Below are 13,687 nucleotides of genomic sequence, written 5' to 3' on the forward strand. Positions count from 1 at the left end.
CTCCTTTTGCTGTCTCGCCTCACATGCAAGGCAGGGCCTGCCATGCATTCCTGGAGGCTGAAGTCAGTGGGAGTGGAGGACGCCCAGCACCTCCAGGAGCAGCGTGCAGGCTCCCTGATGAAAGCCAGCTTACTTAGCACCCACCTCAGCCCTAAAGACTCTTACACGGGCAGGTAAGAGTCCTAAGTAAGCATAAAAATCTTGAAGTCACACAGAAACAAAAACCAGGAAAAAGCGCTTCAAAGAGGGAAATTCCCAAGGGATGAGTTTTACCTACCGAGGCAAAGCAGCGCAGCCTGAAACTGGAGTTGAGAACATGTGTGCGCTGGGTAGCGAACAGAGCGGCAACGACGGCCACAGCACGAAGGTGGCACAAAGGCAAGTGCCCCCAGAAACGCAGGGCGGCTGCAGCCGGGGAGAGGGGCCGCCGAAGGGAACGGGCGGCTCGTGGACAAACACCGCCTCGCGTCGGAGGCGAGCGCCTAAGGAGCGCTGGTCTACGCCGTGGCTGCGATACAGCTCCCACGTACCTGCAGACGTGCAAACCGGTCTGCCAGCACGGAGCAGCTCTACCACAAGGGCTCCGACCCCCCTGTGCCTTCCCGCTATGTTCTCCGCTGGGCTCACGAGCAGCCTGGACCCCGCTCTCCAGACCTTCCTTGAGGAGCACCTCTCTGCCAGCAGGAGCTGTTAGAGAAGCAAACTGAAACCGCTGGCCCCCAAATCACTACATGATCAAACAAAGAAGCAGCAAATAGTTGAACCAATTGCTCCTTAATGCTATAAAGCAGAGGTACATTTGCAGCAGTCTGTTAAAGACTTACCCCCTCCATGCTTCCACCTCCTGTATCACAGCCATCCCCTCCATGCCTGGAGCTGGAGCTTTCAGAGCACCAGGATTTATAGCCTGGCTTGCTTCACTAGCTGAGCTGTGGGCCCTGCCCTGGGCTGTGGCACTCGCTGCTGGCCAGAAGCACCTGGGAACACTAAAAGGTGATGTATCATTGCAAGCAGTCTTGTTATTTGCATCTGTGTTTAATTAGGTAACTGAAGCCTAACATTTTCTGTGGTCAGAGCTGTGTGAAGTAGAGCTGAGAAGCACCCAAAGCGACTTTCAAAGGCCTGTTAGCGTGGTGCTCGGGTCTATCGCTACTTAGACACCCTTATTTCTTCTTGTCTTAAGAAATGAAAATTGCATCCCTGCAGATTCAGCCCTTATCAGGCAAATCCCAGTAAAGCGGGATTTAATGCTTGATGTTCTGAGGTTCTTCACTGCACTGTAGGGAAAAAAGGACGAATGTACGAGAAGGCAGAGACAAAGCCGTGGCAGGAGCATGGAGCAGGGGCCGGCAGCGGCGACCCTTCAGCCCGCCTTTGACGCCAGGGCCGTGTCTGCTGGGGGGGCCACGGTCGCGCAGGCAGCGTAACGTCTGAACTGCGGTTTCCTGAGCAGGGGCTGCCCAGTGCCCTCCCCTCCCCAGGAGGAAACCCCAACACCCCACCATGCAGCAACCTTCGCACGGCTCGTGTCGCCTCCTGCTGAAGTGCCATCGCCCGAGCAGACGGCGCTCGGGGCGTCTGTCCTCGGGAGGGGTGGCGGTGTCACCCCGGCACCTCCCAGCTGCACCTGCTCAGGACCCAGTGCCCGAGCTCAGACCTCGCAGCTGCTGACTCGGAGGTGCCAAAGCCTGTTCTGGGTCTGGCCCAAAATCTCACAAACCTGGTGTCAGCTTGAATCAACTCCATTCCCCTCTCGGGCTGCCACCGCAGCCCTCGGTGAGGAGACCAGGTGGCAGCAGGAGGAGGAGGAGGAGGAGGAGGAGGAGGAGGCAGTGGTCCGGGTGACCTCCCCGGGCACAGGCAGGATGGTGCCCATCCGCTCGCTGCTGCTCGGCCCGGCTCCGCCGCTGGCTACTCCTAATGACACATCAAACAACATAACAATCTGTCTTAAGGAAAATCAGTGAATAAAGTTTGTTTAAAAATACTTCTCTATTTCTGGGTAGGCACCGCTCTGCTCCAGCTGCTTCAGGATCAGCTGAAGCCTTCATGTTACCCAACAGCAAAAACTGTCCAAGGCTGTTATGGGCAAATACAGCATTTGACTCTCCTTAAGATTAATAAACAGCTCTCTAAACCACTCTTACGTAAGTGTGGACAGCTTCTCCGTGTTTGGCTCTTATCCGCCAGCTGATGCATACCTCTCGGAGGGGAAAAAGGTGAAAGAAAGACTTAATATCCAGCTGCTGGGGGGTTTGTCCCTGTTGTGTGCCCTTGCAGAGGGTGAGGAGCGGAGAGCAGCAGCCGCTGGCCGCCTGCCCGACCGGGACGTAGCAGAGGGGACCAGGGGTTGCTTTGATGGGAAATGTTAGGGAGGCTTTTGCTGCGCTGGCTGCAGGTCCCTGTGCTGTGCACATCCCTGCAGACTCACGCTGGCCTAATTATGTCTTCAAGCAAACGCAATGTATTTACTAAATCTGCCGGCGTCTCTAAATTAGCATTAGACCATGTGTACAAAACCCACCGCTGCAGCTGCGCGGAGCCGCTTGCCGTGGCGATGGCGTGCTGTCCGCAGGGGAGCTGAGTGGCCGAGCCAGCCACCCCGAGCCGGGGGGGAGCATCGCTCCCCTTCCAGGCCCCCGGGGTCCGGAGGCACAGGCAGGACCTGCCATTCGCCCTCCTTCGGTGGCAACACGGGGCGCTGTGTCTGTGGGTGGGTAGGAGGACAAGCTGCTAGCTTCAGATCTATAATTTGTAGCAGCTTGTAAGTGGCACCCCCTCTCCCTGCCCTCCAGGAGCTAAAAACAGCCTGAAAGGTCCCTCTTCCCCGGAGGAGGAGGCGTGTGGCATCCACTCGTGAGATGCAGAGTAGCAGAGGCGTTTCATAGCCCCCCTGGAAGCGCTGCCGTGCCCGTGCCCTCTCCTAGCGCACCCGCTCCCTGTCCATGACAGTGCTGTAGCGTTTAACCGCAGCCCAGCGCCGCTGCGGAGCTCGGGGAGGGCACGGGGTTCCTGACACCCACGGGGTCGGCTGCCCAGGCACTGGGTTGCGTGGTGGGGTGAAGGGCAGGGCAAGGAGGCCAGCTCCAGAGCACACGAGGCGAGGGGTAACGGAGGGAAGCTCCTCTCACTTGCTCACGCCATTCCCCACTGTCATTTCAAGTGGGGACCCCAGAGGGACCCAGAAACAAGAGCCGCCCCACCACCGCTGCCAAGGGGCCTTCTCGGGAGCGCAGACCAGCGCGGGATGCCGGTCCTGCTGGAGAGCCGCCTCCAGTGCAGCCAGCCTGCAGGGCACGGCGTCGCGCAGGTGCAGCGGTCCCACCGGCGCGACTGCCCCGGAGCAGTGGAGCCACAGAGGCTCTGACCTCTCCACAGCTTCAGCCAGAAGGCTAAAGGTCCCAGGGCTCTGTGAGAGTCATCCTTCTGGTGGGCCAAAGGAAACCTGTTTGGTTTGACAGAGCAGACACTGAAAAATTACTTTGGCTGTATGGACCAAGTGTTTGCTTTGCCACAGCAGGGTTTTCATGAGTAGTTTTCCCATGTTTCATTGACCTTCAATATAGGGGCTGTATAATATGTGTGAAATGAGTTTTCCATTTCTTGTAACGCCCCATCTTCTGGTAATTCTGCCCAGGCAGCCATAGGAAGAGCGAGGAAATTAGTTTTCATATTGTAAAGGATGCATCCCAGTATGTCAGGCCATAAGTGAGGCAGAGCTGATCGCAGAGGTTATCTGATGTAGGCTCCCTTCGCCACTCTGCCACTGATTGCATTTATGACCTTGAAGAATCACCCCACCTCTGTTTTTCCCCCTCTTTAAACAGGAGTAATTATATCCAACTTCATGGAGTTCTTTGTGATCTAAAGGTATTAAATGCAAAGCTTGTTTATGTGTTAGTGTCTCATAACCACCAGAACTGGCAATAGCCGACAATGTTAAAATATGTGAAATTCAAAGCTGGTAAAAGGCAATACTTTTTTTTCACGAGTGTCTTTATGTGTTGGAAACTCACAGCCACGAGCTGGTGGTCAAAGCGGGAGGAGGAGCTGCACGTGCTCTGCTAAACACAGGAATCTGTCTGATTTTTCTCCCAGAGAATCCAAGTGGAGAAGGGTTTGGAACGAGGTGGTGGGAGAGACTGAGGCTCTCACAAGGCACTTGCCATGGCAGCCTGGAGAAAACAATCCTCACGCATCTCGCCAAGCCTCAAGAATCAGCAGAAAGAAGCGCCGCTGTAAACCCTCCGTGCTCTCAGGAGTCTCAGGGTCTGTGTCCGATCGTGCGTTGCGTGCCGATGGCACCAAGCCTTCTCCTCAGAGGAGCGCGTGGACGAGCTCCTGCAAGGCTGGGCGTGCTCAGCTGTCCCCGGCGTTGGGGGAAGCGCTCACTGGACAGCACAGCTCCCGCGGGATGACAGGGACAAAGTGTATTCGCTGTTTGGCTTGGGATCCATCTCAGCTCTCTTCTGAGTCGACTTCGGAGGGGGGAAGCCAAAGGACGCGGCTCCCTGGGCAGGCGCGTGTGCGCAGCCACTCGGCGCCGAAGCGAGGCCGGGCACACCAGAGCAGGACAAATGCTGTTTCCCAGTTTCCAGCTTCACAATAAAGCACTGTGATTAAAAGACTCTAGCAGTACGTATTTCAGCGGTTTCATCCCTTCGGTACAAGGCATCCCTCCACTGGTAAGCCGAAGAGGGCTCCGGCAGACCCGTGGGAGCAGGACGGTGGCAGGCGATGTGACTGTGCCCGGGCAGGAGCCCTCTGCAGCGTCCTCCAGCCAGGCCCCCCGCTGCATCCAGCCTGGAGTTAATTACAACATCAGCATCAGAGACTTTTCAAATGAAAGGGAAGGACTAGCAGCTTTCTAGCTCTGCCTTTATTTTTTAACCCCAATTACGGAGACGCATTGCAAGGGAGAGGCGGTGGCAGATAATAAAGTTCAATGGGATGGTCTGAATGTTAAGTGGAGAACCAGGAAAGCCTCACACCCTGATCCCAAATTGGACATTGATATGCTGTGTGGCCTCATGTCCTGGTTCTCTCCATGTAATGTGGGGGTGATGCTTAGCCCAAGGGGCGTTCCACAGATGAATTAGCATTTGGAAAGTGCTTTGAAGATTTAAAGTGTTATATAAATGCTAAGTGTTAGCATCATCAGCTTTTATATTGCAGCAGAACCCAGAGACTGCAATCAAGATCAGAGCCTGGCTTTGCTGTACGAGGCAATTTAGAAACTCCTGGCTGGAAAAAAGTCCCTGTCCCTGCCATGACAATCCGCAGCCTGTGTGCCCCAGGCAGGCAGGAGAGGGGCTGGAATCGCTGTCAGCTCCGGGGGGGAAGCTTGCCCAGAGCTTTAGCCCCTGGTGGCACTGCCAAGAGATGCAGCGCGGCACGCTTCCCACAGCCACAGCTGGCACTGGAGAGGGTGAGACCCAGCCCCCCGGGGAGCCAGCGAGTGCCTGCTGCCTTGGACTGGCCGCTCGGCAGGCGCAGAGCTCGCCGGACCCCCCACACCCCCCCGGACCCCCGCATGCGCTCGGCACCGCACGAGGCGGCTGGGCACCCGGGCTGCAGCCGTGATCTCCCTCGGGAATTCACCGGGAAGAGTGAGCTGAAAATGCACGCGCGCCTCCCCAGCAGCGCTTCGGTCCCTCCCGTTGTTTCGGTAGTACAACTAAAGCAGACTGGCCTTAAAGTTTAGGGAAAATTGAAGAAGTACTCACCAACCAGATCCGGTCGGAGATGAGCATGAACTGGAGTGCCAGCATCAGCCAGTCAGCTTCATTTCCACGACTTGCCCACTGCAAGACATTTCATAATCCTGTTTCCTTTCTAATCAGATGAAAATACAAGATGAGTGTTAATCACAGAGCACAAATACGGAAGAATATGTAAAAAAGAAAAACAACCTTCAAAACCTTTGTTTTCAATATAGTTTATGTCATGCATTGCATTTAAAAACACCAGTAGATGAGATGATGTTATTTGCAACATCATTCATTAAAAAGTGTGCACTCAGTCAGCCAAGCACAAATCAACATATGACAGACTACAAAGAAATACCAAAGTAAAAGGAAACTTGAGATGAAACAGAGTGAGGTCACCGGTTTCTTGCATTATCCTGAAGACGTTTGTCAACATTTTAATTTAGCGAAATGGCCACAATTTAAAAAAAAAAAAAAAAAAAGAAAGAAAAAGGAAAATCTTTGTTTTGACAAAATCATGATCTGGGGGCCAGAACTTTTGAAAAAACACATTAACCATTTCCACTCCGTACTCCTGAAAAAATGGAAGGGACGTATGCGCAGGCTGATGGCACTACCTGTGAGAGGACCGAGTAGAAATCATTTCTTCAGGTTTAGCCTTCTCCTCTAATATTCGTGCTACTTGTAGGTTGTAAACACACGACTGAGATATGGCAGGGGTTGTACGGAACAATATCTTGGGTCTTCCCTACATCTGCTGCTCTCGGTAGGCAACACATCAGTATGTGCAAGCGAGGCAGGCCTCGCGATAGGGATTCGCTCGATAAAGTGAACGCACATTACAGCTACCATTAAATGCCCCCTGGCCTTCCAGTGGCGTGTGAGAAGGTGCCCGTGACAAACGACGCCGTGCTGTTGCGGGGCTCGGCTCCTGCGGGGAGCAGCGGCGGCAGCTGGCCACGCTCGGCACCCGGTGGTGCCCACCCCACCCCAGCGCAGAACCACCGCCCCGCCAGCCCAGGAGCAGGAACAGGAGCTGCTGGAGCCCGTGGTGACGGCGCTGAAGGTGTCAGGAGTCAGCCCTGGCCCTGCTAACAAACACACGCTTTTCCTTTTCCCCTCCTGTCCCACGGTTGCTGCTGAGTCGCGCCATCCATAGGAATGAGCAGCTGGAGCGGTCGCTCCCCGCTTTGAGCGATGGGCGCAGAAAGCCGAGGCCGGGTCGGGTCTGGCACATGGTGCCCACCACGCCGGCTCCCCGCGTGAAGGCTCCCGTCGGCCCATCCAGCAGGCGGTGGGCGCGGGGCGTCCCGTCTGCGCTGCGGGGCCGCGTGGCTGCCGCAAGTCTGGGCTTGAGCCCCGACGTGGTGTGGGCTTCAGACTCAGCCAGCGTGCAGCGCCGGTGGAGCTGAACAGGTTGAGTGACTTCAGGCTGTGGGAGGAATAATCGTCTTGGGTTGCTTCAGAGGGCTGAGGCAGCCAAACCGGGCGAGGATGGCACTGTGGAGCGCCTCGCGTCTCTGCCAGGTACCTCCGGAGAGTGTTTGTGTTTGAAGCACTTTTTATAGAACTGCTGTCAGAACGCGTAGAGAGCGAGCTTAATTGGGACCGATCTGAAAAACAAGGCGGCGTGTAGGTGTGCAAGGGATGCGTGCAGCGAGCGGCTGCTTTCAGACAGAGCCGAGAGTAAACAGGTCCAGTCTGATGTTTATCGGGGACTCTTATCTCCTGAGCTGGTAAATTTTTTACTGTCGTGTCAGTTACGATCCTCAGACCGGGGAGCATTAAAGACAGCTTTGCCTAGAGCGCGAACAAGGCTGAGCATGCCTGTCCTGCTGCAGCCAGCGCTGCCCTGGCCGGCGGCGGGGAGCCAGCTCGCCCCGTTGGAGCTACGGGATCTGTCTGCCCAGCGAGCGTGGCCTGGGGCTCCTGCCCCTGGCGTCAGCCCGGACGCCGTCCCCTCGCTCGTACTGAGTCACAAGTGACTCACTTCAAACTTGGATGGGAGCGCAAAGTATACATTTGCAAATTGGCTGGTGAGGCACTGCTTTGCAATGTAGGTGGGATGTATTACATACTCCGGCAGTCAAGTTCTGCTCTTTTTCCCTCCTCCCTCTCCCTCCGTGCAGGATAGCTGTCTGAGCCCAGGATTTTGGTGCGGTTCTCGCGGGCGCAGGAAGGCGTCTCAGCCCGCTCCGGTGGATGTGGCGTGTGGATGGCTCCAGCTCCGCTCGTGACGGAGCTCTGCACTGAAGATGGATGATTTAGCTCTCCTTGACCTGTTGGAGTGTCCTGTGTGCTTTGAAAAGCTCGATGCCACAGCAAAGGTGCTACCTTGCCAGCACACTTTCTGCAAGCCCTGTCTGCAGAGAATCCTGAAATCCCAGAAGGAGCTCAGGTGCCCCGAGTGCAGGACCCTCGTCCTCTGCAGCATCGAGCAGCTGCCCTCCAACCTGCTCCTCATTCGCCTCCTGGATGGAGTCAGGTGTGGACCGAACGTTACCAGGTTTGGGTCAATCCAGAGGTCAGGACTCCTGTCCTCCCCTGCCTCCATCAGGAGAGTCCCCAGGGGGCTGCAGCTTCATCAGCACCGGCTGGCGACAAATCCCAGGATCCACATGGAAGGGGTAAGGAGGGTCCACGTTCTTTACTCTGTCCCTCAGCATAGAAGGCTTTATTCTTGTGTGCCAAGAGCTATGAAACTTTCCTGTTAGCAGTACTGCAGAAATGTCTGAAGTAAGAGAGATCATTTTGTTTGCAAATCTGGCTGCTGCTTCCGTGTGATATTTGACTATTTCAAGGTCATCACAACGGTAACTGCATTAACTCCCAGGCTGAGACAAAACCAGCTTGTCCTTCTCCTTACAAAAACTTCACAGCAGCTGTTCTCCCTAGGAGTTTTCAGGTGCTTCCTGACTTTTGGGGGAGGGAAATTTCAGGCGCTTCGACTTTTGGGCAATATGCTGATTTTTGACTGATAGCAATTAAATTAGTAGTTGCAAAGCTGTAACTGTTAGAGGTTGAGAAAGATATTTCCCATCGCTGCACCTCAGTTTCCCAAGCCATTGGAAAAGGAGAGCGCGTAATGATGCTTTTGTCCCTGGCAAAATACTTTGAGGTTCGCTAATGAAAAACATTAAACTCAACTTACTTATTAACTTTATCTAGGGATGATTTACTAGGCTAATTTTAAAATTCTAAGTTGTTTCTGTTGTTTTTGTTAACAGTACAAAAGCTTTTCTTAAATAATGAGGACATGATATTAGACCTGTTAAAGGAGCTTTGCTCAGACAGAATTTGGGGTAGAGTCTGACGTGTGGCTTCACCTTTCCCGTGTTATATTCCCCGATTTTCATTTCTCCCACCTGAACTATTCTTTACAATGTCTCTACAAACCTTTTCTCAACATTCAAAAGCTTGACTCAAATGGCTGTTAAATCTCAGAGCATTTTTCAGAATCGCAGAGCTATAAACCTCCAGGCAGACACAGGACAGGTTTTCTCACCTGCGTGCGGTAGGGGTACATACGTGTGGGTATTGCTGTGGAGCTGGAGAGGACCCCCGTGTCCTGGGGGTACCAGCTGGTGCACGTATCCCAGGGAACCTCTGTGGTGTCGATAAGTCATCTTGGATGGATCACACACAAAACCAGATCTCTCTCGGGAGCTCCTCTCTCAGTTTTCCCGCTGGAAAGCGTGGCAGTGTGGCCCTGGGAGTGAGTCCCTTTCCTGGGAGCCCTGCCTGGCCCACAGCTTGTCCAGGCAGGCAGGCATGCCCCGGCGCGGAGGCAGCGCCTGGGCAGGGCGGGCGATGCGAGAGAGCCGCCCTGGAAGAGGCCATCCACCTCTCCCGCGTGCATCTCTGTGGCCAGAAATTATGCTTTAGCTTAGATGAAACGTAGCCCAAAGGCGCCGAGCGATGTGCTGGTGGTGCTGGGGCAGTAGGGGCGGCGGGCGACGCAGTGCAGCCCGGGAGCGGTCTCCCGCCCGCAGCAGCCCGCAGGTGGGCGGTGGCCGGGTGGGACAGCAGAGCGGGCTGGGGGCAAGCACGGCCCTTGGGCTCCAGCCAGCCCCTCCACAGCGACCCGTTCGGCTCGGCTGCCTCCGCTGCCGGTGGCCCCGCTCGGCGGCGGGGCTGCCAGCTCCTGCGAGAGCAGAACCACTGCCAGCGAGGCCCCTCGCTGCGAACCGGCTCTCCAGGGGAGTTGCTGATGCCGTTCCTGCCAGGTACGAACCATCAGACGGTGCCAGCTTTCAGGCACCGTCACTGTGGATGGCTTTTCAGCTGAAAACAAGTTTGTAGTTTCCCCAACTGGACTCTCTCAGCCCCAGATAATAAAAGCTCAAATACACTCATCTGTTCTCCTTCTCTCACCTGTTTCACATTTCTTTTAGTTGTTCTTAAGACAGCTGGAAACTTGATCTTATATAATAGCAATATCCATCAGTTTGCAGCTCCCAAAAGCATTTTAAGACCAAACTACGGGGAACTGGCAGAAGTAGTGAGCGCAAGGGCTGTGGCCGCCGACCAGCTCCCCGCAGCGCTGGGGCGCAGCACCGAGGTAGCACTCTGTCCTTCCTATGCCTCTCTGGTGAAGGGATATAAAACATGCTACACCGAAATGCTCTTAGATTTAATTAGTTAGTTAATTATAAAACACTCTGGAATCCTCAGCTGCAAGGTGAAGTATGCAAGGTATTAGTCACGTTTTGGTTTTGGTGGTTTTCAATACACGCAGATGGGACCACAGGTTACTTTAGCTGCTCTCGTGCGACATTAATGCATATAGACCCTCCCCTGAACTGGCACCCTGTAACAGCCCCTCTTCACCCAGCAGTAGCGAGGACTCATTTGGAAGTGCCTGTGTGGTGCAGAGGAACAAGGCAGCAATAAAGATGACTTGTTCCCTCCCTACACCGTGGAGTGCTTGACTTTCAGGGTATTCATCTCAAGTAATCTGGACGAACAGAGGCTTCCAAACGATCTGAACCTCTGAGCAGAGGCTTTTTGTCCGGAATCAGAGGGAGAACAGCTATTGCACAATCCTGCTCCACCACAGTCGCCTTCCTGGCTACTCTTAAATGCAGTGTTCATTTGCATGTGGAAGGTCGTGTGCTCTCCGAAGAAAGACTGCCCCATCTGCCCAGACTGCTAATTACCGCTAATGCTCTACACCACTTCATGCTACAAAGCAAATAAAATTAACCTGCACCATGCTGCACTGCAGCCAGATACGCCACCAAAAGCAGGATACAGGACATGTTTTCTTTTTACCAAAAAAGCCATTCTATAAATAAACTTCCTTTACTCCATGGAGCTGAGAAAATCGCAAGTTCAAGCAAAGTTTCTCTTCTCAGCAGAGATGTTTCCTTGCCAGCTTTTTGGTCTTCATCCTCATGAGCATCCATGAAGCCAAAAACATAAAATAAATCCCCCCTTCAGCACGCAAGCCAAGCACTCGTATCATTCCAAGAGAGAAGCGTGAGCAGGCCCCAGCAGAGCTGCTGAATTAGCACTAATACAATACTCAGCTGGCAGTCAGGAGCTTCACAGAGCCAGCCCTCAAAAAGCAGGGAATATTCTAGTTACAGCCCACCCCAAACTTTTTCTTATTTGCCAGCATTTAAATCCCTTTTGTATCCGCTTCCGACACGCTAACGTGGGGTGGGCGCATCCTGCGGGTGTGCACACAGGCATGTACGTGCGTATCCATGCCCAGGCTGTGCCTGCGCGGGGACCAGACGGGCCCGGAGCAGCCCCGTGGGCGCCGCAGCTCGGGCAGTGCTGCGCAGAGGCCACTGGCTCTGCCCGGTAGCTGCTCCCAGGACGTCTGGCCAGGTTTTAAGATCTTTAACATCTATGCCGAGAGGACAAGACTTTGGATTTTCAGGATCTCCACATAATAAACTGTCTGGAATTTAAGAATAAAAGGATTTGCTAGGAGGTGAATGCGTAAATAATCTACGCTGAAGCCTTTGAACTCTTAGGAACCGCCCCTGGCATGTGCCAGATGTGGTTACGTCTTGTGCTGAAGCACCCTTCTTATCTGGCTTCAGCCCCAAGCTAAACACGGCGCTGCCGCTGGTGAGAGAGCAGAAAGATCGTGTGTGCTGAGGTATACACAAAACTCCCGTGCTTCTCTGGTGAGTAGCACACCTAAACTGTACCCTACACATGGCAAAAATCCGTCCAGGCCACTAAACAGCTACTTGGATGATGAACTTTGTCATGCAACAAATACAGGGCAGTGAGCCAGAGGAGAAAAATTCCAAGTACGACAGCTTGCCTTTGGAAAACACAGACCACACAAATTTAACTGTGACTTCGGCTATTTTCTCTTTGCACGCACTGAGTGCTGTAACACCCCCCTCCAGCATTTCATGGGAGATAGACAGATAACACCTCTATTGGGATAAAAATACACTACACTCCAACGTCGCCACCTTCACAGGGACGCCTATATATAGTGCCTGTGTCTTGGTATTTTCTTCTCCTCCATAAACATCTCCAACTCCTTTCTGAATTTGATAGACAGGTCTTGGATTGCTGGATCTTTTTGAAACCTTATTCAAAGCAACCTTCATGTTTGCACCCAGCGGAGGCAAACGCGTTTTCTGACCCACTGACTGCAAACCACTCTGCCGCCCCACAAAAAAACCCCAACAGCTCCTGTGCGGTCACAGTAATGACCCCGTAGCGCGAGCCAGATCAGCCTTGGGCTGGACTAGCGCTGAACAGACGTTACGAACCCGGGGACTCTGCACAGGCACATTGGCTCTGCCTTAGGAGTTGGCACCGGCTCACTTTTTGCCGGGGAGGGGGAGCATCCTCTCCCCCAGCAGCTGCTGTGGGTGGTGGCCGCTTGTGCCACAGGGTCCCTCAGCTGGAAATGGAGCCGCTTTATTTGGCTAAAACCTCTGTGTGGCCTCATGACCATCCGGGAGAAAGGACTTGCCCAGGTCTCCTCGCCAGCCACATCTCATCGGGGTTTGTCTCATTCTGAAGAAACACTGAGTGGGACCCAAGGAACTGGTTCCACAGTGCTGGCTTGCGCCTTGCTCAGGGTACCATCATACGCCTTTTTCTCCTTCGCATGTAGCTTTAGAACCTTTATCTACTGCAAAGAGAGTGAAGTCACCTCAACATAGATTGCCTGACAATACACACCCCAAAAGCTGTGCGTGCAACAACAGATTTGAAAGCACAGAAGCGGGAAGCTTTGCAGTGGCTGTAGCATTGCTGCAGCCATGGGGAAGAGTTGGTGTTACACGCACCAGGAGACTGAGCCATTAATCCGCTTCTGTTGGAGAGGGGCGTAAGGCAGAACCACAGCCTCGGAGGCAGGGGAGAGGGTTATGCCAGGTTCCCTACAGAAAGTTGAAAAAGAAAATACCATTTTGATTGGATGAAGGATGAAACACCCAGTTGCGCCATAAGTGCGATGCTGTTGTACTCAAACCAGGCCAGGATGGTGTGGTGGGGAGCTTTGCAGAGGGATGGGGCGGGTGCACAATCACCTTATGACTGTTCGAGTCCGTTCCATTTTCTGGCAAACTCCTCTCTGCACTCTCAAAGGATGAGCAAGGCTCCTTGTAGGGCGAACGGCAACAGGCATGGCAATTCCCATCCGACTCCGGTATTGGTTCCTGGAAAACACAGCCATACTTATTGCTCTTTTGTGGCAGAGGGGCTCCCAGCTGTGCCCCACGGGTCGCACCGATGCTGGCTCCTGTCCCCACTGGCTCCCCCAGCCACGCTCCGCTGCCTGAAGCGCCCGTGCGAACCGTGCTGCTGAGCGCGGGCGGCTCCGCCACGGCTCGAGCCGGGGCATGGGGCCGCTCCCGGGTGGCACCGCGGGGCGGGGGGAAGCCAAAGGACCTCCACAGCCAACATCAGGAGCCAGTTTCCCTGGTTTTACAAAATAAGGTACCAAGCTGCAAACACATAAAAGTGTTTTAATTTGTTACCAAGGCAATGAG

The 13,687-nt window shown here is 54.1% G+C and overlaps 1 protein-coding gene across 1 annotated transcript in view; it reads left to right on the forward strand.

Moving 5' to 3' along the window:
• The first annotated feature begins 7,805 nt into the window (after positions 1–7,805).
• The window catches only part of SH3RF2 (SH3 domain containing ring finger 2), a 46,971-nt gene continuing 41,089 nt past the window's right edge, over positions 7,806–13,687 (forward strand). The window contains exon 1 of the mRNA XM_075103032.1: positions 7,806–8,335. Coding sequence (XP_074959133.1) covers positions 7,964–8,335 — 372 coding nt within the window. The 5' untranslated portion in view covers positions 7,806–7,963. The remainder of the gene's footprint in view (positions 8,336–13,687) is intronic.

The sequence above is a fragment of the Phalacrocorax aristotelis genome, chromosome 8, assembly GCF_949628215.1.
Source record: "Phalacrocorax aristotelis chromosome 8, bGulAri2.1, whole genome shotgun sequence".
Lineage (NCBI taxonomy): Eukaryota > Metazoa > Chordata > Aves > Suliformes > Phalacrocoracidae > Phalacrocorax > Phalacrocorax aristotelis.